Genomic DNA, 26,431 nt, shown 5'->3' with positions numbered 1-26,431 from the left:
TATGGACATGGACTGACATCAAAAAGTAATGACTATGGATTGAGAGTGTGCATAGTAGAAAAGGTAGATTTATTTTATTTAATAATAATCTTGAAGCACTCCTGAAGCGGACGCATGTGTAGTCTCGCGTGAGGGACTATGAAGATGCAGGAGTCCATCATGCCTATCAACTGCATAAACACCCGTGCTGGGAGCGAGTGTTGGGGTCTGAAACTCTGAATCAGTAATTGAATGCTGTTGATTCTTGCTGAGTTTGGCTGTGCCTTTGCTGCCAGAGCGTCTATTGTCGCTCCTAGGTACTGTTGTACGTGGGCGGGTTGGAGATGAGACTTTGTGTAGTTTAATGAGAATACGAGGCTGTGTAGGAGGTGAATAGTGCGGGACATGTGGCTGGCACATTGCTGGGCTGACTTTGCTTGGATAAGCCAGTCGTCCAGATAGGGGTAGACGTGAATATGGTTTCTCTGTAGGTGTGCAGCTACTGTCGCTAGGCACTTGGTAAACACCCTGGGGGCTGTTGTCACCCCGAAAGGCAGGACCTTGAACTGGTAGTGCTGATTCTGTATGGTAAACCTGAGAGACTTCCTGTGTGCTGGATGTATCGGTATGTGGAAATATGCATCTTTTAGGTCTAGTGTTGCGAGGAAATCTCCCTGACTAAGCAATGGTAGAACTTGCTGTAAAGTGAGCATGTGAAAATGTTCTGACAAGATGTATTGGTTTAGGGGCCTGAGGTCCAGTATTGGCCTGAGAGACCCGTCCATTTTGGGGATTAAGAAGTACAGCGAGTATACCCCTGTACCCTGTTGCTGTATAGGGACGAGTTCTATGGCCCCTTTTTGCAGCATGCTGATGACTTCTTGCTGCAATAAGTGTATGTGCTCTGCGGACATAGGACGGTGTCTTGGGGGTATGTTGGGTGGAGTGGAAGTTAGCTCTAGACAATAGCCGTACTGAATAAGTTTTCTCACCCACCTGTCTGCGGTAATGCTCTCCCAGACTGGCAGGTACTGTTGTAATCGTCCCCCGACCGGTGTTACATGGTCCGGGGGCAGTGACAAGGCGTCACTGTTTAGTATTGGCGGAGGATCTGGTGTTTTTATTCCCCCGTTCTCTGCCCTTGCTGCTGTTGCCACGGTATCCACCTCTATTGTTTTTATTATAGGTGGTCTGCGTGCTCCCTTTATTGTATGGAGTCTGCTGGGATGCCTGGCCTCGTGCAGCTCCTCTGTTACCGGAGCGACAAAAGGAGCCTCCCCTAAACTGTTGTGACTGCAAGGCACCCATAGACTTGGCTGTCTGTGTCTTTTTTAATCTTCTCTAGTATTGGGTCCACATCAGGACCAAATAAATAATCAGGGTTCACAGGCTGATTTAATAATGTGGTTTAAATCTCAGGTTTGAACCCAGAGATGCGTAACCAAGCAGGTCTCCTGAGCATGACACTTGCGTTGATGGCCCTGGCTGCGGTGTCTGCTGCGCCGAGCGCACATTTAATGGATGCGTTGGATATGAGTTTCCCCTCTTGTATCAGTGTTTCTGCTCCCTCCTTGTAGGCATCAGGCAAATGTTGTAGCAGTTGCTCTAGTGTGTCATAATGCGCCCCATCGTATCTGGCTAATAGGGCCTGTGTATTAGAAATTCTCCAGATATTAGCTGCTTGAGCAGCTACCCTTTTTCCAGAAGCTTCTAATATCTTAGACTCCTTGTCTGGAGGAGGAGCATCACCAGTGGTTTGTGAGTTGGCACGCTTACGAGCATTTGACACCACCAAAGAGTCCAGTGGCAGCTGTCCCTTAATATATGTAGGGTCCACAGGCGCCGGTCTGTATTTTCTTTCAATTCTAGGGTTAACAACCCTTGCTCTTGTGGTTTCCTTGAAAATGTCTCCTGCGTGTTTAAGGACACCTTTCAACATTGTCAATGTCTTGACTGATTTCTCTGAAGTGGAGAAAGTGTCAAATAGGAAGTCATCTTCATTTGGGTCAGCATGCATTTCCACATCATGATTCAGTGCTGCCCTTTCTAGTAATGCGTTAAACGCAGCTGTATCCTCTGTTGGCGAAGTTTTTACAAGATAAGAAGGAGTGTCAGGAATAGTCTGTGACTCCCCCGGGTCTACAGGGTCTGTTCAGGCTAGAGTCTGGTCATCCTGATCCGTGTCCGCAGGGTAATTATATTGTATATCATAGTCATACCCCATAACCTCATTAGTGCGTGTGGGTGAGTATGCAGAAGTGTCCTGGCCATGGTACCTCACAGTCTCAAAAAGGACAGGTGATGTGGAAGAATCCCTTTTCTTTTTGAGTGGAATTTTATATGATTCAAGAGGATTTTCTGACCTGATCTTCCTTTGATAAATAGTAAGTCTGCCAGAGTTGGAGTTGATATGTAGCTTCGACTGCTCATCATAGGAAGGCTCTTGGTACACAATGTCCTCTTCTAGAGAAGGACTCCTCTTTCCCATCGACACCTTCTTGGGTGTTTCGATCCCGGCTTTTGCATCGAGCGCCTTAGGGCGTGCAGTCCGAATTTTATCGGTGGCATAGTGTTTGTAGACAGACTGACCTTCTTCGGGGCCGGCGTCGATATTGGTCCGACTGACTTGGCCTTTTCGTCAATATGTTTTTGGCCCTGCGTCGACTTAGGTGCTTGTTGCGTTGGAGGCGCGCTCTTCTGCCTCGACTCGACGTGCTCCTTCGAGCCGCTTTTGGATTTCGGCTCGAGGCCTTTGACGAGCTGTGGCCTGTCGACTCGTTGCTTCGGATCGAGAACCTTCCGAGACTTGAGTCCCTTATTTGTGTCGCTGTCCGTCGACGTTGACCTAGTCGGTTCGACGTGCTTGACTTTAGTGATGGACTTCAGCGCACCGATCTTCGGTTCGACACCCTTTATTTGTGACCCCGCAGGGTCGTCGACACTTTTCTTCCTTGTCGTATCCGATGGGTTCGAACTCTTCGATCCGAAGACTGTCTTCAGCAGTTTCAGTTTCGTTTTCGACTCAATGGCTTTTGGTTTCGATTTAACCAGTTCGACCGATGGCTCGTGTGATATATTCTTAGCCGGGCCGAGACGCGGGGCTATAGAATGTTCGTCATGATCTTGGCTAAGGCCTTCTAGCGATGCCTCGACCTGAGCCCTTGGAAGTCTTTCAGTGTCTGTTCCGGGCCTCGTACCCACTGTTGGGCCTGGTTCATCGCTCGAGTCGTCATCGACGGCTCCGATGGGTGATACGTCGTCCCTTACCTTGACGACGTTTTCATCCTCGACGTTCTCTTCGTCGTCTTCATAATAGTTTGAGTCATGCTCCGAACCTGGATCCGACTGCTGTTCTGGATCCTCAGTCTCGACGACCTCATCGTCTTCTTCATCGAAGATATTCACCGGCTCGGGCGCTGGCTTCGTCATCGTCTGCCTCGCTGCGCGTCGAAGCCTAAGCGTCTTTTTCAACCTGAATTGAGCACAAGCTAGACAGTTGGCCTCATTGTGCTCCGGTGATAAGCACTTGTTGCACACCGGGTGTACATTGATGTGCGGGTACTTAGAGTTACAAAGGGGGCATCGTTTGAACGGGCTCCGTTCCATCGACGATCGGGCCTCTGGTGTCAAAAAGGCCACGCTGCTCTCTTCGACGTCCTGCTTGAAAAGAACTGGAACAAAGTACTCGGCACCAAACGAAATAACAATACCGACGACCCCAAAGGCCTTTTGGCCTTTAGAAAAGTTTCCGAACTTGAGTAAAAAAAAGTACATCCGAACCCAATGGCGGAAAAAAACAATCTGAGGATGGAGAGGATGCCCATGCGCACTGTAGTCCTGGTGAGGAGCCACCTATCTTGTGATACTTCGAAGACTCTTCCAGGACAACAATGTGCAATCATCCGGACCCAACACTAGGCGGCGATCTATGCACAGATATGAATTCAGCAGCCCACATGCCTCGAACCTGGAGTTACAGGTAAGAAACTACTCCTTCTGTAGTAGCGGATCTCTGTGTATAGGTATAATCTGTGAATAGAAGGGCAAGCCCATCCCAAAACCAATCCAGCGGTAGAAGAAAACTAAAGAAAAATCCTTACTGAACAAATAAATTCCATCTGCCCTGGCATCAGAATCCAGACAGTACTGCTTCGCAAATGTGTGGACAGACTATCACGTAGCCGCCCTACAGATGTCTGCAATGGGAACGTTATGTTGCAAAGCCGTAGTAGCCACTTTGCCTCTCGTTGAATGAGCCTTAGGCTTACCCCCTACAGCCTTGTTAGCCTTCTGGTAGCATAGTTGCATACAGAACACAATCCACCTACATATTGACTGTTTGGAGGTGGCAAGGCCAGTCCTGACTAAACTGTAATTCACAAACAACTGATCTAACCTACGAATGTCCTCTTATCTAAGTAAAATTTCAACACCCGCCTCACATCCAGTGAATGAAGGGACCTCTCCGCCGGAGAGGAGGGATGTTGAAAAAACCTCGGTAATGTGATGGTCTGGTTAACAGGGAAATCAGATATCACCTTAGGGAGAAATTTAGGCGGAGTCCTCATGACAACCTTGGAAGCATGAAATACTGTATAGGGCTCTTGACCACAAAAAAGCCTGAATCTCACTCACCCTGCGCGCTGATGTTATAGCCACAAGGAAAGCAGCTTTCCAGGACAAATGCTATAGAGAAGCCTTATGAATAGGCTAAAAAGGCTCTTTCATCAACCTGGCTAGCACCACATTTAGCTCCCATGAAGGTGAAGGACGCCTAATTGGGGGGGGGCACCTTCTTCAAACACTCCAAAAAATCTTTAATGACAGGTATCTGGAAAAAGGATGTTTGTGAAGGACATTTCCTATATGCAGTTAATGCTGAAAGGGGAACCTTAATAGAATGGAAATTAAGGCCAGATTGAACTAAATGGAAGAAGTATGGAAGGATGACATCTTCCTTGCAGGAGGTAGGGTCAGCGTTCTTGGATGTGCACCAAATGCAGAACCTCTTACACTTGTAGGCATAGGAAGTCCTGGTGGATGGCCTTTTAGCCTCCTTAAGTATTTCCATACAGATGTCAGGCAAGTTCAAGTGTCCATATTGTACTATTTGAGGAACCATGCCGTCAAACTCAACGATGAGATGTTGGGGTGCACCATCTGCCCGCAAACTTCGTAAGAAGGTCCGGCCGACATGGAAGCCGCAGATGGGGTTGGAGAGACCGGTGGAGCAGGTCTGTGAACCACCACTGTTGAGGCCACTCCGGAGCAATGAGGATCATTTGCGCTCTGGACTGAGACAGCTTGATGAGCACTGCCGGAATCAGGGGAATGGGTGGAAAAGAGTACAGAAAGCTGTTCGACCAGCTGATCCATAGCGCATTCCCCAGAGTCCCCGGTTGGTAAAACCTAGTGGCGAAGTCTCTGCATTTGCTATTTTCGGCGGTGGCGAACAGATCTGTGTCTGGAATGCCCCATCTTTCGAAGAGGTTTCCTAGCACCTCGTCGTTTAGAACCATCTCGTGGTTCTCCTGAACGAGCCTGCTGAGTGCGTCCGCCTGAGCATTTGTACACCTGGTAGATGGGTCGCCATTATCGTCAGTCCTCTGGCTAGTAGCCAGTGCTAGATCGCCTGCGCTTCCTGATAAAGTGTTCGCGATCGCGAGCCTCCCTGCTTGTTGAGGTAATACATCATGGTCGTATTGTCCATCTGTACAAGCAGAGAGTTGGTCTGGAAGGACGGATGAAAGGCCTTCAGTGCCAAGCGAACAGCTATGAGTTCCAGAAAATTGATATGGTACGTGGACTCCGCCTGGGACCACGTTCCTTGGATCTGCAGATGGTCTGAATGGGCTCCCCAGCCCTGGAGAGAGGCATCCATCACAATGGTCTGTGTTTGAATGTCCTTGTGGAATGGAACCCCCTTGAGGAGATTCTCCTCTGAACCCTACCACTTCAGTGACTGCTGAGCGTGCTGGGACAGTGTGATCTTGTCCTCCCAGCTCCCTCGTTTCTGGTCCCACTGATCCTCCAGACATTCCTGTTGCGGTCTCATGTGGAGGCGTGCATGTGGTGTAAGGAAGATGCAAGAAGCCATCGACCTCAGGAGAGACGACACTGTCCTCACTGTCGCTGATGAAACGAACATGAGCCTTCCGAAGGATCGATAAGCGTCGCTCCTCCGAAGGACACACGCTTGCTCTGAGAGTATCAATGGAGGCTTCCAAGTACTGCAGACACGGACCAGGAATCGGAACAGACTTGGGACATTTTGATGTGTAAACCCAGTTGACTCAACAGAACAGCCGTCCTGTTGAAATACAATTGTGCTTCCTGGAAGGTGGAGGCTTTGATCAGCTAGTCGTCCAAGTACAGGTAGACAAACAACTTGTTCTTTCTCAGGTGAGCCGCCACCACCGTCATGCATTTTGAAAATGTCCTGGGTGCAGACTTCAGACCAAACGGAAGTACGGTGTACTGATAGTGGTTGGTGCCGACTAGGAAGCGTAGGAACTTCCGATGTTTCTGTGCAATGGGTACATGGAAGTACGCATCCTGCAGATCTATTGCGCAAAGCCAGTCTCCTCGATGCAGCTGAGGATAAATCTGGTGCAAAGACAACATGCGAAACTTCTCCCTGCGGATCCACTTGTTTGCTTGTCGCAAATCCAGAATGGGCCTGAACTCGTTCTTGTCCTTTTTGCGCACCAGAAAGAACCTTGATAACAGACCCTTTCCCCTTTGAGACAGAGGGACGTCTTCTATTGCCCTTTTTCTTAATAGGGTATCGGCATCCACTTGGAGCTCGCGCAGCTGGTATTGCGAGCAAAACGGTGGAATAGCTGGAGGAGAGCTGACATATCCATTGCAAACAATATTCAGCACCCACTTGTCCCGAGTAATTTTTCTCCACTCTGCCGGGTAATTCTGAATGCTTCCCCAAACCGGAGTGGGTAACAGACGAGGGGGAAGTAATCCCTCAGGGCTTCGTCCCAGCCGGGCCCTTATTCCCCGATGAGGCCTGCTGACGCCTTTGCCTGACGCTTCTGGAAGGGCTGCCTCTGATATTGTTGTTGCTGCTACTGCTGTGGGCCAGCTTGGCGACCCTGCCCCCGCTGGAAAAGTTGGGAGGAGTAGCGCCTCTGGAAGGGGCGAAAAGACTTCTGCTGGTTCTTTGGTTTCTCCAAACCGACCGCCTTCAGCGTCTCAACCTCTGCCTTCATGCGGGCCATCGCCTCATCCGCATGAGTCCCGAAGAGGATAGTGCCCGAAAAGGGAAAGTTTGCAATACGCTGCTGCGCCTCCGGCTTAAGAGAGGTAAGGCGTAACCAGGAGTGGCGTCTCAAATTTACTCCATGGCAGTACCCATGTGCAGCCAAGAGAGAGGCATCCGCAGCCGTGCTGATAACCTGGTTGAAAACCATCATGCCCTCATTTAAGATCACCTGGAAATCTTCCCTTCTGTTCCTCGAGAGAAGTTTAATGAATTATTGCAGGGACTCCCACAAGGAGCGTTCATACCGACCCAGAAGTGCTGTCGAACTCGCAGCTTTCATAGACGTGACTGCCGTACTGCAGACCTTTCTTCCTGTAGAGTCCATTTGATGGCTCTCCTTGTCTTGAGGGACCATTGACGATGGAGCAGTAGAGTGTTGCTTCTTTACCGCTGTAACGATAACCGAATCCAGGGCAGGATCCGTTCTCAGAAATGCCGTATCAGTATCCGGGGGCCTATACTTCTGCAGCCGGGATGTGGCAGACTTCACCGAGGCCGGCGTCAGAAACAGCTCCATGGCCGGTTCCTCCAACCCTGGCAGCAAAGGGTGAGACAGGTGCTTAAGCTGTAGCGTTTCAAAGGTGACAGAGGTGAAAGGTGTGGGCACCATCAGTGCTATCCCCAACTTCGCTGCTCCCCTCAACAGCACGTCCTGAAACATCACAATGTCATCCACTGGGGACACCCTCGTTGGAGGAGAGTTAAGACAATTAAAGGTGAATACCTCCTGTCACTGGAAGAGTCAGTGTATCTGGTATGCCTGGACCACGACCTCTCTCTACTACGAAGATGTCGTGACCTGGTTGAAGATCTACGCTCACTGCGAGATCGATGCCTCCCCCGTGATCTTGACCTCGGTTTTCTGGGTCTTTCTAGACCCACCAGCACCGGCTGTTGAAGAAGAAGAGGCGGCTGAGCCGGAATCAAAGGCCTCGGTTGTAGAGGCTGAAGTGAAAAAGGAGGCGGAGGAGGAGGAGGAGGCGTTAGCTGTTGAGGTGGAGGAGTAGGAGTCCTAGGCCTTGAGGGCGAGTAGGTCCTTGAGTAATCAGAGTCCGGAGACCAAAGTACTTTCCTCTTCTTACGAGCAGGCCTCGGGGAGGAAGCTCTGGAGGTAGACTCTTCCGAGGAAGAACGCCGGCGCCGCCGCGACCGGGAACTCTCTGAGGAAGAGACGCTCACGTTAGACCCGGTCCGGGGAGTAGACTTCCTCTTAGACGTTGACTTTTCCTTCCTCGACATCTATCTCCTTGACGTGGTCTCCTCGACATCGATCTTCGTGACGTCGATCTTCGTCGCCCTGACGCCGATCTTCGTGTCGACGTTGAAGGCAAACGGCGATGTTGGCTCGACGGCGAGCTCCTGCCTCTTCGGGGCTCTTCACGACGACGATGGTGGGTCGACGCCGGTTAAGTCCTAGACGTCCCATTCGACCCAGTGCCCTGGGTTGACGGGGAACAAAGGGTCCTCCTGGAGAAAAAATGGCAAATATCAGAGGAGTCAGGTACATGAGGAGCAGGCAGACAGACTATGCACACTCTGTGGGGATCAGACTTGGCCTTCTTCCTACCACACTCAGGGCACTGGTCGAATAAAGCTGGCATTTCGACAAGATAGAGGTGGTAAAACTGGTCAAAAAAGACAGCAACTGGAAGAGAAAGACCCCAGACGTCAAATGAAACACAAATCTCACTGGAAAATATCCCAAAATTTAAGATATACCCAAAAAGGTAGAGAGAGCTCAATGCTCCAGGGTCCTGCTAGCAGGAGCCGGAAAAAAGAACTGAAAGTAACTTGCCTGGGACAGAGGATCTCTGGAGTGTTCCTTAAAGGCACGGGATCCCTTTTCCAGACACATAATGGCAGCCTATGAGGCTTGTCTGTCCAACCCTTCCTCTCTATAATGACAAAGGATTTTTGTGAAGGGGAGTTTCTCTAGGTGTGAAACTCTGTAAAATGTGTAAATGTATATATTATTTGGCTATCCTTTTTCACTTCAGGATAAAGTGCTGGCCAATGTAGCCTGGTTAATGTTAGGCTGCATTATTTGTCTTTGATTTTCTCTGAAGTGTCTATGCAGGACTGCAGAAGAAGACAACTTAAGAGACTATTTTGGTTGCTCCGAGGTCCACGCACATGGGCGGGACTATTCACAGATTATGACTACACACAGAGATCCCCTACTACAGAATCTGCAAGTCATTTTCTTATGTTCAGGGCAAGGTATAAAGCCTGAAGGCAGACCAGAGTTATTAATATCTGTTGCCCACCTATCTATTTTGTGACAAGATCTGTCACCTTCTCCCAGAAAGTTGCAATAATGGAACAAGATCACAACATGTATATAAATGTATCATCGGATTTCGTGGGAAATATATAACGCAATCTAGCGAGGATCAGGTAAATTCGGTGGAGATAATTTAACTGTAAACATTTCAAGCAAGCATTCCTTGAAAGACTTCCCACATATCAGAGTGCTTTTGCACATTCTATGCTAAAAGAGGCATGCCCCAATTAGTTTCCCACCTAGACTTCAGGTCTGAAACAACCTTCAGTAAGCAAAGTGATCGGGTGAGATGTGTTACCACTTCTCCAGGTCAATAGCATCAACCTGTCTGAGGTTATAAGGGTGGTGCAACTACACCTTCAGAAGTTATCGGCACCAACAGTGTTGAGCTGTTAACAACAGACACAACGACCTGCCAGGACACGCACAAATGCTAAATAAGGGATCCACAGTCGAGGCACTCCAAACGAGGGGCCAAGATAATAGGTTTACAGAGACAGCGGGACAACAAAAGAATCAACCATTGCAGTTGCACAACAAAGTAATAGGTTTCAAAATCTGGTGAGCCTAGACTGTTGTCCCTAGCGGGGAACCGCAACTTAGGAAAAGCAACCCGGTGTCTGCCTGTGCCCCAGATCAATTCCCCCAGTAGTGCATACAGGTTGTGAAAGAAGCAACTCTCAAGTATCACCCGGAAGGTAATAAATAGTACAGTACTCAAGGGAGCAATATCACTTTGAACCTTGTAACTAGTCCCAGGGGAGAGAGGGGAAGCTTTTGTCCAAAATCCCACTGACGCTTGTGCCAGTACCTGAGCACATTCACCGCAAGATACCTTATGGTATGTAGGAACAGCTTTAGGCCACCGATGTGTAATCCAGTCAGTCAATGGGATAATATAGGATTTGGCTTTGTTCAGCTTTAAGACAGATACCTCAGCAAAAGGGAGAGGGAAAGGGGGAGAGGGAGAGGGAAAGGGGGAAAGGGGGAAGGAGAAGGAGGGGAGGAGAAGGGGGAGGAGGAGGAGGAGGAGGAGGGGAAGGAGGAGGAGGGAGAGGGGTAGGAGGGAGGGAGAGGGGGAGGAGGGAAAGGGAGGAGGGAGAGGAGTGAGGGGGAGGAGGAGGGAGGGGGGGGGAGGGGGAGAGGGAGGGGGAGAAGGAGGGGGAGAAGGAGGAGGGAGGGGGGATAGGGAGGAGGGAGAGGGAGGAGGGTGGAGAGGGAAGAGGGAGGAGGGAGGAGGGAGGAGGGAGGAGGGAGGGGGGAGGAGGAGATTATTAGCACAGAACCCCTACCTAAGCATAACCACAGCAAACATTCCCTTAAATATTTACACTGATTCCCTCTAAATGCCGGGAATCAATTTAACATCTTATGCACCGCACACTAAGCATACTCTTGTAAAGGGCTGTTATACCTGCAAATAAACGCCTCATAGCATCAAAGGGACCTTCAAAAATATCTGCCCTTTGGATAAACCTATGATCCCTAAAGAAATGAAACACAGAAGCAGGGATTATGATTGTTATATTCCCTTATCTGTCAGAGTTCTACAGTAATCAGAAAAGCTACACACAGTGTTTTACAACTCCAACTCTCACCATATTCCTCTTTAGCCTGGGAGTTGTAAAGGTAAATGTATAAATCGGTAAGAGGCAGCTGGGTCTCAATGTATACATGCTTGGGGGAAGAGGGGTCAAGGGAGGACAAGTGTGCGTGTGTTCCTCATCCCTCTTGCCTCTCTCTGTTTAAACACCAACATATCAATTGTAGGAAAACAGGACTTAAATTAAACCTAGAAACACACAGATAATAACCTATGCACAACAAACCTTCAGGCACATATCATAAAATCTAAACTAACCACATACAAATCAAACACCAAAAAAACAGCAGGTACTATCACATAACCCTTTCTCCAATTTAGTTTATGGCTTAACCAGATGGACATTGCCCAGATACAAAAGCACTAGGATTCCATATTGGTTGCTAGCGGTATACAAATGTAAACGCAACATAACATTTTATAATGTAAAGTATGTAGATATCTGCACAGTGGCAGCAGAGAATGAGATAGTAAATGTGTTTGCTCAAGGTACAGTTTAACAGCCTCAGGTACAGTTCAATAGCCTCAGTGTAGCTTGGGTAAGGACTGGGGACAAGGATCATACAAGGTTCACTGTTCTGGACATACAAGATAATATCAGTATCTACACTTTTTTTCTTTTGATGGCAGTTTCTATTTTATAACTATCAAGGTCCTGTTGGAATGTGGAGCTAAACATTCGTAGACCTGATAAGTGGGAGGCATCAGGAGATGATTCCGATGACTCTGAAGTAAAAGGTTGATGTCCATAGAATTTAGCATCATCGTCATCATCATCATCATCATCATCATCTAAGTCTGGGCTGTTGGGGCTGGACAGGGATCCTGTTGCAGCATGGAATGATGCGGTCATGTCCATCACTGCATTTGCCAGTCTGGTGAGTTCATGTCTGACCAGTTCACTCTCCAGCCTTAAAAACTCATGATGAGACTCTATGTCCTCACTAAGATCTACTATGGAAGTGTGTATTTTCATCAGCAAGTCCTTAATGTCCCAGAATTCTATAGTTGGAGCCTGTCCAACAATCTGGAGCTGGTGTTGCTCTGAGGGGGCATCTGCAGTAGCATCCCAGGCATCCACTGACACATCTTCCCAAATGGGCCAAGGTGTGACCACTTGTTTAGTAGCTGCCAATGTTGTTGGCTTGATTCCCTGGATATTCTCCATGGAGTGCAGGTTCAATGAAGGCCTTGTAGCACCATTTGGAGTCAGGAGCTGGATGCAAGTGTCTATGGATGACCCCAAAGTTGTTTCTGATCTACTGGGTGACTCTGACACTCCTGGTACTAGGTCTGTGGAAGAATTATTGAGTCCAGCTGCTGCATCAAACACCTCAGGGGCATTGGTTGGGTGACATACAGCCGCTGCACCTGCAAGGGCATGGGTAGGAAAATGGTTATTAATAAGGGTCTCAGCAAGGTTACACATCACTTTCTGTTACACATCACAACTGATTTTCATTATGCTCGCCCCTAGGTTGCTCTTTTAAAACATTTACACTCAGCTGGTCCTTATTGTTTGTGGACGATTTTCACAGGTCATGTAGAGGTGGCAGATGCAAAATGGTTCTTTCTTAGGGAACTGTATATCTATACGGATGCAGAGCATACTCATTTCTGCATAATAGTTAATATTACAAAAGCAGTGTTTCAGCTGCAACGCTCATTTATTTTGAACTCTAGAAGTAGGACAGTAAGTAGTCGCAATTAGTTTATGTGATATTTTAGACAATTTTCTTGAAAGATATGCGCGCTATTTTACTGCAATGACCAGTGGACAAAGACATTATATGAATGCTTCCAAAGTTAGTAGAACATCTTTACGACTGAAGGTATACTGTCCTTCCTGCATGTGTTGCCTTAGCTGATCATATCCTTGTACTGTGACCTGGGCTTACTGTTACACCTGTGCCTCACAGCCTATCTCAGACGGAGTCACGCGCTACAGAGATTTCAGAATGCAGGGACCAGAACATTCTTTAATCTACTTACCCATACTTGCATGTAACCAGTGACCCTATATTTATAATTCAAATACAATTTCACCACATCATGATGGTGGTACGCCTGTATTCAAAAAACACTCCAAACATATCTCCTGGAGGCCAAATTACAACACATGCCTTATCTACCGAGCACTTTAAAAGGGTGCCATGAACTTAATGAACATTACTGCTTACATTGTGAGGGTGTCTAGGTCTATATACAATGCACCTGTGCGAATGGTGGGAATGGTTCTAGCATCCTTCAAGCTGTCTAGCTACAGTGGAGATTTACCCTGATACTGGCCGTAATATACCTCCATTTTATATGGTGATCGCTGGCGCTGCCAATAAAGGATGTGTATTGTTGTGTCCATCTCTCAGGAAGCTCCCCTCCTTGGTCTTGGCAACCTTGTTCCTGCATCCGCTGTATGGAGCAATGCCATTGGTCATGGTAGAATACCCACTGAGGTGTCTAGCCAAGGAGCAGACCATCCCTGAGTTCTAGCACCATGTTCATGCATAACAAGTACGATGGCTATGGTAGCTGGCCATAAACTAATGGCCACGATTGAGACTGCCTCCCACCTTGTGTTTGTTATGCATACATTTTACAGTGGCCTTGGAGCTCAACACTTTGAGACATACAACATGATGACCTCCTATGGTGAATATTCTACCATCCTGAGCCTCATGGTTTGCCACCCTTGCGTTGAATGTTATGGGTTCATAATGAAAACATGCTAGAATTGCATAAAAATAGGACCTAGATTGTCAAACAAGTATGGTACTTAAGATTAATCACTAGATCTTTAAGGGACAACCCCCAAATGTGTGGTATTACTGCGGTTCTTTAAGTTATGAACCATAACTGTTAGCCATCATTACCTGTTATATTTTTACTTGGGAATTTCCTTGGCTTGTAATTAAATTTCCCATTATGATTTCAGAATGTTATGCAAACATAGTATATCCAGGTGTATCTGTGTTTTGGTGTAATCTTTCCTATATAAAAGAGCTAGGAGATGGTGTGTGCACAGTAACACATACTTTAATGTTGTACAACGTGGGGATTGTTACTTACCCTGTAACCATCTGATTCTAGCATTTAGTGTAGCAGATTCACACACTTTGCATACTGCTGTCTTGTCATATTGTGTCCGGAGGTTTGCAAGTTGTGTTTCTTTGAAGAAGTTTGAAGTCACAAGATACCTTGTGACTCCTCCCTTAGCTCACAAAGAAACAGGACAAAGACTCCACCCCAGATGAATCCCCCTAGAGTCTGAGTAATGTCAGCGGAGGGAGTGGAGTGAGACAGATTAGAAGGGCTGTGCACTGAATACAGAACAATGGTTCCTTTTGAAATACGTTAATTAAGCAACCAATAAATGTACTGTGCCAATCAGTGGTATACATTTTCAATAATAATTCAAGCATAAAAAATAGTGAGATTAGCCATTAAATAGACTTATGTTTATACCTTTAATTCATCATGACCATGCTCAGTCCTCAAGTGATCACACAGCGCGAAAGAATGAAGGAAACAAAGGTGCATGCAATACAAAAGAGGCAATAGATCTTTTAATAGTTCTTTTTGCTGATCGTGCAGGGTGCATTGCAGATAGTCAAACAAAAAGTTACAAAGTCCATTAAAGTAAAGACCAATTGCCCAGAGTCAACGGAGTTGCGACCCACAATAGTATAAAGGGGTCAACATGAGGGCATGGAATTACTAAGCATAAGCAACAGCTGGTAGATATAAAGGGAAGGTAGAATTCCATCAAAAGACTGGTAAAAATTATGTTACAAAATATTAAATGTAGGGCCAGGTCTCAAAATCAAGTTACTTTCAGATGCTGGTTGTCAAAAAGAGCAAAAAAAAGTCTAAACATGTATAAAATAAGCCAAATAATAGGTGTGTCCAGAAGGCCTTCATCAAGAAGAACCAAAGAAGAGGTTACTTACATGCATACAAGTGAACAAGAGGACACAATTCAAACACTGCAGCAAAGGATTGTTTACAAGAAAAATATTCAGTCAAAAGGTTGAAAAGTTGATGAAGTCAATGTGTAAGATCTTGAAATGTATTTGGGGATTCCATTACATGAGAGGAGAATCGCCACAGCAAGATCGAGCCAACATGCAAAATTCAAGGGAGCATCCATGCAGAAGTCAGAAGTTTGCCTGAAAAACAATTGCTCAAAACGATCAAAACTGGTGCTTCGAGAAAAAACATAGACTGATTGAATCCATGGTACGGTTCCTTACCATTGTAATTCTATGTCAGGAACGGAGGCTCAGATTAGGCTTTTCTCTCTCCGCTATTAATTATTGATACAAAACACACCAGCCTCAGAAAAGCTTCAAACAAATGCTTATATCCAGAAAAACAAAGAAGCATTCAGATTAAACCATTGTATGTCATCAGACAAAACCACAACTCCCATGAGTCCGTTATGAACAGTCCATAATGTTGTCCTTCCACTATGTTCATCAAGGTTAGATATTCAGTCCCTCATCACTCCTCTTCCTTCGCTGCTCACGCAGCCAGTTAAGTGCCTTATTGGTTATTTTCTTGCCTTGTTGTGATATTGTGTGATTCTCGCCGTCTGTTTAGGAGACGGGAGGAAGGGGCTCTGTTGTACCTGTTGTTCCTTTTCAGATCCCCTCAGTCGCGGGAGCGTTTCCGCTCCTCACGCGATTTTTTTCCCCTGTTGAGTGCGGTGCATAAACACCACACAACAGGGCACTCGCACGTCTCGTTGCTCCTCGTCGCGCTTTCCTCACTTTGAGGAGCCACGCTGAGAAGATAGTCGAGCCGGAGCCTTGCCCTCGCCGCCCCATTGAACGCCCGGTTTCCGGGTCTGTATTAGGCCATAATTACAATTTGAACGCCCCTCGGTGTCCGTAAAGCGGTTGTGACCGCGTTAATCACCGGAAGGCAGGAGTGGCACCGTGAGCTTCTTGTGTGGTGAAACGCGCGGTGGGACAGCCAGACCCGGTCCTTTAAGGAGGGTCAGCGCGTTTTGGGAGTTGGTGCAACCCAGATAGCCAGGTGGATTGGCCCAAAAGTTAATTGCAGTCCTCGTGGTCTGCCCATATCTGCTGACGCCCTCCTTTGTGGGTAGTATTAGGGGGATGCTTGGGTCCCATTACTAGGAGGCGGCCATGAACGAGGATGATTATTTTGAGGACGAGTCACACTCCTATTTAAATGATGAGGAGTTTTACCAAGCGGTGGACAGACCCATTTATCGCAGCGTGACCGAAGTGGTTGGGCCTATGGAGGACCGCCTTTCGGCGCGCATTGTAGAGGAGTGCGCTAAACTCGCGCAGGCTCATGCGGGAGTACCTACGGGTCTCCCAGGCCCCTCAGGGGAGGATCCCCCTGCCCGAAGAGACCCTGCACGGAGGGAGCACCGGAAGGGGGACAGGGGGTGGATAGAGGCGCCTTTGAGCGTCTCAGAGACCCTTTTTTGGATAAGGCAAACGCTGTCCCCCCACACCACCTACGGCGCCCGAGCCCTCTGTGTCCACAGGGACCGCTCCTCCGTCTCCCGGGATAGACTCCCCCGACACAGATGATGACGAAGAGTCGGTGCGCTCTTGGCGCCCCTCGGGCTCGGCGGCGGAGTTACCCCCGGGGTAGTTCGGGCATGCTGGATCCGGATGAGATAATGCATCCGCGATCCACGGCCTGGATGACGCAGTGGCAAAGTTTGTGGCGGATCGCCTGCGTAAGCCGCTGGAAATGGAGGCTAGAGGGTGCCTGCGAGGGGAGTGTCTGGGGCCCACGCTGGAGGGTAAGGTGGCCTTGACGCCTGAGTTAGATGCGAAGGCCACCTTCCTGGCGAAATTTATGAAGGACCCGCGCAAAGGCATTGACCGCTCTTGGCGGTCATGCCAAGACAAACTGTTGGACGCGGTTGGGCCCTCCACGAAGATCTTCGATATTGCGTAGGCCACGGCGCCGCCATCTCGCCCGAAGTCTTGTCGAACTGGGCGCAGCGGGTAATAATTTTCTTAGGCAAAGCTAATTGCTCCCTGTCGATAGAACGCAGGAGGTCGCTTCTGATTAAGCTGGACCCGAAGTTGGGGGATTTGGCTTCCTCGGAAGCGGGCGCTATGGCCCAAGGGGGTCTATTTGGAGAACCTTTCATTAAGGAACTAAGGAAATTTGTGTCCACTTTTACATCTTTGGATAAAGCTCGGTCCAGCATTAAACAGGTTTTTCAACAGCGTTTCTCCCAAGGGGTCGGTCGTGGTAGGAGCAGCTCGACCGGCTGTGGCGGACAGAACGCCAGTAACAGAGGGCAAGGCTCCGGTAGAGGCCAGTATCAAACCTCAGCCAATTTCAACAATTTCTACCCCACGAGAGGACTGCGCTTCGGCGGTCGGGGGTACCGGAAGGATTCTGGATCCCACAATTCCAACGGTGAGTGTCATCCCTGCAGACCAGGTTCTCTTACGCTAATTGAAATGGTCTGAAACATACTGTTTTTTTTTAACCTGAGTGGGCTCACGGCATCCAATAAAGTATGCTTATTTGCGAGTGAGTCACAACTCATTTTAGCTTGGAGAAGCAAGTTTACCCTTTCTCTCACTACGTGGTTCAGTTGGTATAGAATGACACAAGCACTCTTTGTGCATCTTTTCACATATCATTGTATCTTTTCTTTTTCTTCACCTCTCAAGCATTAGTCTGACACTAATTTCATTTCTTCACGGTCATGAAAGTCACAAATGATGAAAAACGTGAGCAAACTGGTGAGTACCTACCAGCACTTCCTTTAGTGATGCTTATGCAAGGTATTTTCTGACCTCTCACATATTTTTTTTCTTGAAAACACTAACAAGAAGGTTTACAAGGGTGGCAGACTGACAAACATTAAAAATCAGACACCCGGGTCGGGCAACTATTGGCATTTTTCAGAAGCCAGAGTTTGGGCAGAGATATTATTATACTGTCCCTAAGATCCGTGAAAAAGTTTGTGTGTCCTAGTACAATCAGATCTTTTATATATACTGAGTGGAGGGCAACCTGATTGGTAATTCCCTCTTACTCTCCTTATTGTGGATGGTGCAGGAAGAAGGTGGGCAAAGTGATGGTCTGTCCTATGCGGAAAGAGGTAACCACTTTGGGTAGAACAGAATGTCGGCAAGACAATTATGCAATGGCTCGAAGGGAGCACACATCAGATAAGTGAGAACCAGATTCAAGTCCCACTGGGGCATTACGAAAGGGATAGATGGAAAGAGATGATTAATGCCCTACAGAAACCTATTTACAATAGGGGACTTGAAAAGAGAAGATTGATCTGGAAGACGAAGAATGACAGAGACGGCCGACAGATAGCCTTTAAGGGTGCCCAGAGCAGAGCCCTGCAGGGCCAAAGGAAAAAGGAAGAGGAGACCCTCCGAAAGAGGGGCATGAAGGGAATCCACAACCTTTGCTGTGCACCATGCCACAAATTTTGTTTCACCTACAGGCGTACACCGATTTAGTGTAGGAACGCCTGGCTACCAAGATGACATAAGAGACTTCGGGAGGAAGGTCGAAATCGGTCAACTGTTGCCACTCAATGTCCGCACAAGGAGGTGGAGGCTGGACAGGTTTGGGTGGAGGTCCGTCCCCTGCTGCTGCGACAAAAGATCCTCCCGAAGAGGCAGTCTGATCGGAGGATTGATGGCCATGTGCAAGAGCTCAGGATACCAGACTCTTTGTGCCCAGTCCGGAGCCATAAGAAAGACTTGGGCCCGGTCGCGCTTGATCTTCTTCAGCTCTCTGGGCAGAAGGGGTATGGGCAGAAAGGCGTCTAGAAGACCGCAACTCTACTTGCGGCGAAAAGCGCTGGCTAGCGAGTGCCGCCTTGGAAATTCCAACGTGCAGAACTGATGACAATGCGCATTCTCTTCGGTGGCGAATAGATTTAACCAAGGCTCTCTCCACTGCTGAAAGTGACCTTGCACCCCCTCCAAATGAAGACACTATTCGTGATCCATTATGCACCGGAGGCTGAGTTTGTCCACCCTGGCTTTCAGGGAATCCGCCAGGTGGTGAACCACCAGGGACATGTACTGATGTTCAGCCATTTCCAGAGACAAAAACGGCCTCCTGACAGAGGATACACGCACCCACCCGCCCTGTTTGTTTCAATACCACGGTGGTGCTGATGTCCATGAACACCGGCACTATCTCTTCCTTTGACAGAGGGAAGGACTGCCTTCCGTGCAAGAAGTACCGCCCAGGGCCCAGAAGGTTCATGTGGAGCACGGACTTCGCCCGAGACCAGAGGCCTCTGATCTCCGCCTCCCCATGTGGCTCCCCACCCCAGAAGTGATGAATCTGTCACCACTGTGAAGCCTGGGTGGGGAAGGGAGAGGGACCTGCCGTTGACCCAATCCTGGTCGGTCAGCCACCACTGTAGTTGGTGTGCAGTGCCCTCTGAGATCTGGACATAATCGGAAAGATTCCTCTGATGCAGTGTCCACTGGAACTTCAAGTCCCACTGCAGAGCCCACATGTGCCACCTGGTCTGATCCACCAGCAGGATACAGGAGGCCCTGAGGCCCAGCAGGCTCAGAGTCATTCTGACTGAAACTCAGAATAGAAGCTGAAAGATCGGAATCATAGCCCAAATATTTCAAAATCGCTGCTTGGGAGGATAGGCCCGAAACAGCGCTGTTTTAATAACCGCCCGATGAAAAGGAGGTTCTGAGAGGGAATCAGGTGTGACTTTGGCACGTTGACAGTGAACCTCAGCGAATGCAGGAGGTCCGCTGTAGTCCGGAGGTGGGAGACAACAGCCTGGGACGAACTTGCCTTCAACAGCCAGTCATCAAGATAGGGGAAGACTGGAACCCCTGATCTGAGCAGATGAGCTGCAACCACTGCCATCACTTTCGTGAACACCCAAGGGGCACTGGTAAGACCAAAGGGGAGCACAGTAAACTAAAAATGCTCGTGGCCTACCATGAACCGTAGGTAACACCGGTGGAAAGGAGGAGGATGTGAAAATGGACGTCCTCCAAGTCCAACTCTACCATCCAGTCTCCAGGATTGAGAGCAGACAGGACCTGAGCCAATATCACATATTGAACTTCTCCTTCCAGAGGAAACCGTTGCGGTTCCTGAGATCCAAGATAAGACGCAGACCTTTGCCCTTCTTGGGCACCAGAAAGTAGTGGGAATAACAACCACAACCTACTTCTGGGGCAGGAACTCGCACAATAGCTCCTTTGTCCAAGAGAGCCGTAACTTCCTGGCGGAAAAGGTCCAAGTGACCCTCCGACATGTCCCACGTCCCCGGCGGCACAGAGGCAGAGCAGCTTGTGCCGGCCTGGGCCTCTGGAAGAAACGTGGCGGGGCACCGCTTCCGTAACCAGGAAAGAGGCAAAAGGAAGAGTGCATGGGGCGAGATGTAGTCGAGAGGCCCAAGGAGCTGGCCGTAGCCAGAGTATCCTTGAGGCGCTCAAGCGCGTGGTCTGCCTTGTCACCAAACAAGCAACGGCCATCAAAGGGCATGTGCAAAAGTGTAGATTGGACATCACCGAGAAGCCAGTGGATCTCAGGCAGGCGTAGCGTCTCAGGGCTACCAACGTTGAAATAGTCATGCCTAGCAAGTCGGCAGGGTCCAGTCCACAGCGAATGGCGAACTTTGCTGCATCTCTCCCTTTGACAACCGTACAGGACAGTGCGGCCCAGGCTGCCTCCGGGCACTGCGGCAGTACCTGCTCAACCGTATATCACACTGAGTGCGTGTAATGGCCCAATAGACATGCAGTGTTCACCGACCGCAGTCCCAAGCTGGCGGAAGAAAACACCTTCTTCCCAAGGTGTTCCAGCTTCTTGGATTTCCTATCTGGGGGAGCAGGAGGTAACAAGCCTTCGGAAGTAGAGGTTTGTACAGCCAAGCTCTCAGGGGTAGGATGTTGGGAGAGGAAAACTGGGTTGCCCAGAGACGGGCAGTGGCGTCGGGCAATCATCCTATCCACAGGGGCCTCTGTGCTGGGCTTGGACCTAGTGCTCAGAATGATGTTTGTGAGGGCCTCATAGAACGGAAACAGGGGCTCCGAAGAGGCTGCTGCCGGTTGAAGCACCTCAGTCAGGAGGTTAGTCCTGACTGCCACCGTAGGAAACTCAAGGCCCAAAGCCTAAGCCGGTATATGCAACACCATAGCGTAGGAGGCTCCCTTCTACGTAGCCTTTGTAGGGGAGTAGGAATACGAAGGTAATGGGGAGGTATCCAGACCACTGGCAACCGAACTCCTCTCTCCAGTCCGGATCTTCAAGTTGGTCTTCATGAGGATCAACAGACCCCTCCCAGCCCTCCTCATCCTCTCCTGGCTGCAATTCAGGGAGATAGGGAACACCAGGATAGAAAACTGGCACAAAATTGACACCGGTCCGGCTCCGTATCTAGATCGAGGTGGAGGCCGGGTTTGACTCCCACGGGGATCCAACCGGTGGCGGTGTCAACAATGGATTCGATGTCCGAGGTGTTGTGAGGTCAACCGCCGCCGATCTGGATCCAGGCCTGGATCTTGGGGGCCCCTACGGACTGAAACCCCCAACCGAGTCCAAGGGGCCAGAAGGCGCGCCGGCAGAGTTGGACTGCCCAAAGATGGAGTGTAGAGCTTCGTAAAATTTACGAAGTTGGGCAAGGGTCGCTCAGGCTCCTGGAAAGGAGTGGAAACTCAAAGCCAACCAAGCAGGCCCCTGCGGGCGGAGCCGAAGGACGAGGATCTTCAGCATCCCTTGTCCCGTCGGCTGACGGACTGGGAGAAGGCAAAGAGCAACAATGCTTCTTCACCTTCTTCTTGTGCTTCGACTTACCAGACGATGAAGACTTCGACGAGGAGTGGTGGCTCCGCGACCTCCCTCTCGACCGGGACCTTGAGCGGTGCGGAGCAGACTTCCGGGCTTCCAGAAGCTTTCGGGACAGCTCCCACAAAGACTTTGGGCCATGTGCCGGCAGCCAGAGCACTAATTTGGGTCGTGGTGGCGCTCCAGCTCCCAGAGGCACACGAGATGTGGGTCAGTCACCGACATCAGCTTGTGGCAGGAGCCACAAGGCTTAAACCGGTCTACCAATGTGAAAACCTATGCACCAGGAGTCAAACGACTCGAAAATAAGTCGAAAAAACAGTTTGTCAAAAAGTGACCAGGGTACCACTCTCTCCAGATCTGTGCTGGCTGGGGCTGAAAAAGAAAGAACTGACTTCAGCACGCAGGGTCGGCATCTAAGTAGATTCTGCGACGTCATTCCGGCGAACACGACACCAATGACAAACGTGGAGTCGACAGACACCACCTAACGACATTTAGGGGTACTGCTGAAAAAAAATTCTCCACAACCAGTCTGACGCCTGGGGGCAATTCTAAGGTAGGGAATCCATAACCAATAGTCTCTTTCAGATATGTATATCAAAATTGCAGCCACACACAAACACAGGTGTAGGGTCAAAGTGCCAATGCTGAGAAAAAAAATCCAGGAAATACAAATTACCAAAAGAATGGGGGAGAAAATCAAACGAAAATGAATTTCTCCACAGAGCAGTTGTTAAAATTAAAAGGTATGGGGCACACATATAAGATGGAGATCAAGTTGCAGCTGCATTTTAGCACAGGGAGAAATGAGCACATTAGATCTTAAGCTCCTCATCTGCGGTTTAATTCTGCAACTCCACACAACCCTTCAAATATTTAACATCATTAGGGAGTATAGAATGTTCCAAGACATATCCAAATACAGCATCTGTCAAAATTAGAGTCAATACCTTTAGTGCGCTTATTACCACGGCGACCTCCACGCTGCCCCGGGTTGCCTCTCTCCTTCCAGCTACCAATGTCTCTCTGAAACGATGTTAAAACCTCTGAATTTGGAGGAAACAGAGTTTAAGACAAGGAATCAGAGGTCATTTTAAGGAAAATGGCTTTGATTACACAATGGTGGCAAGTTAAATTAAATACCGATTGTGCTTGATACACATGCATATTAGAGTTTATTCAAGCAAATAGAGTCAATTTCGATTTTGAAAACCTTATTCAGTGTGTTTGAAATAACCCTAAAAATATACATAGATAAAAGCTAGATACATTACACTTGGGTAGCATAAAAGTTATAAAAGATAGTACGAAGTAATACTCAATAAGGAAACAAAGTCGGTCATGTCTGAAAACACTCAGAAATGTTTAAAAGGGGTACAATCTCCATTAAAAAAATTGGTCGAGTCGTTCTTCTGATGAAACAGCAATGCTTCTAAGTAGGTCAATTGCATTAATAATCAAAAGTACTAGATTGAGACAAACCCTTGCATCATTTAATTCAGACACGCAGAAGTGGTTTTAGGTAATAACTTCTAAAACCAGAATTAAAACCACAAAAAAACATTAAGTGCACAGTGCTTTGCTTACTCTGTCCATCACATGGACAAGAAGTCTAATCTGGGGGGCAAATTTTCATGTTAGGGAAAGCAACAATTCCCAATCTGAATCAAACTAGTGCAAAACGATGCATGAAATTAGGAATATAAATTAAATAGTCTTGGCAACGCTCTGTTACAGTAAGTGATAGATAAAACTTGACAGTTGGTTTCCTGATCTCGCAATCCAGCCGGACTTCCCTCTTATAATTCACTAAAGGTTCTCTAATAGACTGCTTGCTGAGCGTCTTTAAATAAGCAGACAGTGCACAGGATCCAACTAGTAGTACCTTCTACATCTCATTTCCAACAGTACACTAAAAGTGTGGCATATATGAGAAACAGGGACACGTTTATGATGTTAGCATAACTCATTTTTGCCATGTGCTTACACATAAAAATAAAGTACAAGGAGGAGGAGCTACGCAGCAACGAAGATGGCCGCATAGGCTCCCGGCTTCGCCGACCTCCGTCTGCTGCTTGATGATCCTGCCAGATATCCTGATTTTACGCCCGACCCCCGTGTGGATGAACTGTGCTGAGTCTAACGGTGCGGTCCCGAGAAATTTATCGCCCAGATTGACGGAGTTGTGTCGTTTTTAAGATCTCGGCCTAACCCAACTTCTGAGCCGGGGCCTCGAGTACTTGCCCAGCCAGGTTGCAGTTGAATAACATCGGCCGTGGGACTCAGAGACTCAGACAGGGTCCGGTCTCTTGCATTGGAGGTTATCCTGGCCTGTTTTTGGTGGCGAGTGTCTGGTCTGTTTTATACTGAAGGAGTCATATTAATCTTAATTGAACTTCCTACGAACTTTGACTCTCCTGGGGCGGTGATGGTTTTACCGGACAGAGTCCGCATGAAAGATCGGAGGGGTCAAGGATGAGACTGTTGGTCTGGGTCTGATTTCGGGGCTTTAAAAGACAAGGGATTCACTAACGTAATGCTTGCGGGAGGTTGGGCGGTGTTCAACGTCTCCCCTATCTGGCTCTGTCTATAATATTTTTGAGTACTCTGTAGTCTTAGGACAGGGGTTGTTAGTTTCAGGCGGGGGAAAAGTGACCGGGAGTTTGTATGACATTCTCCTCCTCCATTCTTCCTTTACTTTTTGTAGTTTAGTTAGTCAGGGCGACAGGCACGCTGCTAGTTGGGGTTAGGCAAAAGCCACATGCAAGGGTGCAGGGTGGGGAGATGGGTCTATAGTTTTGTTAGTTAGTTTAGTTTTTATGGTTTCTTTATCTCATACTTTCCTTTCGCTTTCCTTTCATAACGTTGGGGTATTATCCTAATTTTGTATGTATTCCGGTATCTGGTAACCATACTTCTTTTTCTATCCTGGCGTCAATTAGTGGGCGGGGTTTGTGTGAGGGCGACTGCGTTGGGTTATAGATTGCTTTGTCGTAAATCCTGTTTTGTGCTTGCTAGCGCAGGCGACTCGGTCGTTTCCTTTAAATTGATCTGTGATTATCCTATTTCTGTACCTGCTCACGTTATCATAGTGTTAGAATGTACGGTACCAGATAAATCTGTTTCTTTTTCCTTGCTTTTTAGGCTGGGGGGGGGTTAAACAAACATAAAATTAAACCTCTGTCTTATCCTATAACGTGTTGTGAGCTCAATACAAGGTTTATCCTGATTCGCTGCCGGACCTCAGGGTTGTCGGCTGAAGAGCTGTGTCATTTGATAACATAGTGGGTCTTATTCTTGTGTTGCGGCCGGCCCGTGCGGTTGTTGGCCCGTGCTTGTAATTTTATTGAACTGTACAATAAGGGTTTTAAAAATAAATAAATAAATAAAGTACAAGCATAATAGCTTTTTTCTTAGATAGTCTCAGAGGGTGGTAGCAAAGCACTTTTGATCTCTTCTTCTGCTTTGCCTCACTTAAACAGTAAATCATTTAATCAAAAAAGGCATTAAATTCAGTGACTTTGCAGTAATTTTAGCACTCACGGCAATACTTACCCTGGTTCACTCAACTGCTTCTCCTTCCGTCCCAAAACGGTTCAAAGTGGAGCGTCAAAAAGGTTTGCACATTCAGTTTGTCTTTAATATACAGCAGTTTCCCTGACTGCTGAACAAGGCAAAACCCCCAAAAAAGCTGTGTAGCATTTCCAAACCGAACATCTACCTTTAACACCTTCAATGCTAAAGGTATTCTCCCCCGGTGCTGCAATCCCTGATTTACCATTGTTCATGACGAGCTCAGCTCGTCATGAGCACAGCTCAACCGTGCCTCATGACGAGCTGAGCTCGTCATGAGCATCGAAGGGGTTAAAGACTAGTCACTGAAAAAATAGAATGGACCAAAAGAATGGTGCACAAGTAACGAATAAATAAATACTCGAGATACCCTCAGGGTTACGTTCACGACATAGGGAGTGGATCGCCCACCACCGTAGGTGTCATTGAGGACACAAAAAATAGCAGCTACATTAAAAACAGATTTGAACCGTGGCAGAAGTCAAAGGATCAGTTCAGTTTCTCATTAATACTATAAGGTTTACTGAATGCATGGGGGAAAGGAGTACATCTGGAATAAACATGTGTCTTAGTGAGACATCTTGACAATGCAGCGTAGCAATTGATAGATGTGCGTTTGTATCCTCAATAAGTGTTGGTCCAGCATTTTGAGATTTGTTTTAAGTTATGCCCCATCAGAATCAAATGTGGGCATTAGAACCCTTGTGCTATGAAAATATGACAAATTCGATTTTGTAAGAGTGAAAATCAGTTATTTGGGCTCAGAGGGATCACTGTCAAAAGAGAGAATTCTCACAACTCCATTTCAAGTTTCAAGGAAGGTCCACTGCCCCAATAAACAGAGCAAAGTGTTTAAGCAAAGTTCCATTTAATAGCAGTGTTAGAGTAAGAAGTCAGCAGAACG

The 26,431-nt window shown here is 47.9% G+C and overlaps 1 protein-coding gene across 3 annotated transcripts in view; it reads right to left on the bottom strand.

Annotated features, from left to right (window-relative positions):
• Positions 1 to 26,431, bottom strand: part of HLTF (helicase like transcription factor) — a 416,132-nt gene that overhangs the window by 320,823 nt on the left and 68,878 nt on the right. For 2 of the 3 annotated variants that reach the window (XM_086944108.1, XM_086944109.1), the window contains exon 5: positions 22,905 to 23,000. In XM_086944108.1, coding sequence (XP_086800234.1) covers positions 22,905 to 23,000 — 96 coding nt within the window. Of the gene's footprint in view, positions 1 to 11,829; positions 12,514 to 22,904; positions 23,001 to 26,431 lie in introns of all 3 variants that reach the window. The other variant, XM_086944107.1, reaches the window with a different exon arrangement.

This window comes from Lissotriton vulgaris, chromosome 11, assembly GCF_964263255.1.
Source record: "Lissotriton vulgaris chromosome 11, aLisVul1.2, whole genome shotgun sequence".
NCBI classification, from domain to species: Eukaryota; Metazoa; Chordata; class Amphibia; order Caudata; family Salamandridae; genus Lissotriton; species Lissotriton vulgaris.
Note: the sequence above shows the minus strand (reverse complement) of the source record. Positions and strands in the feature narration are given on the sequence as shown.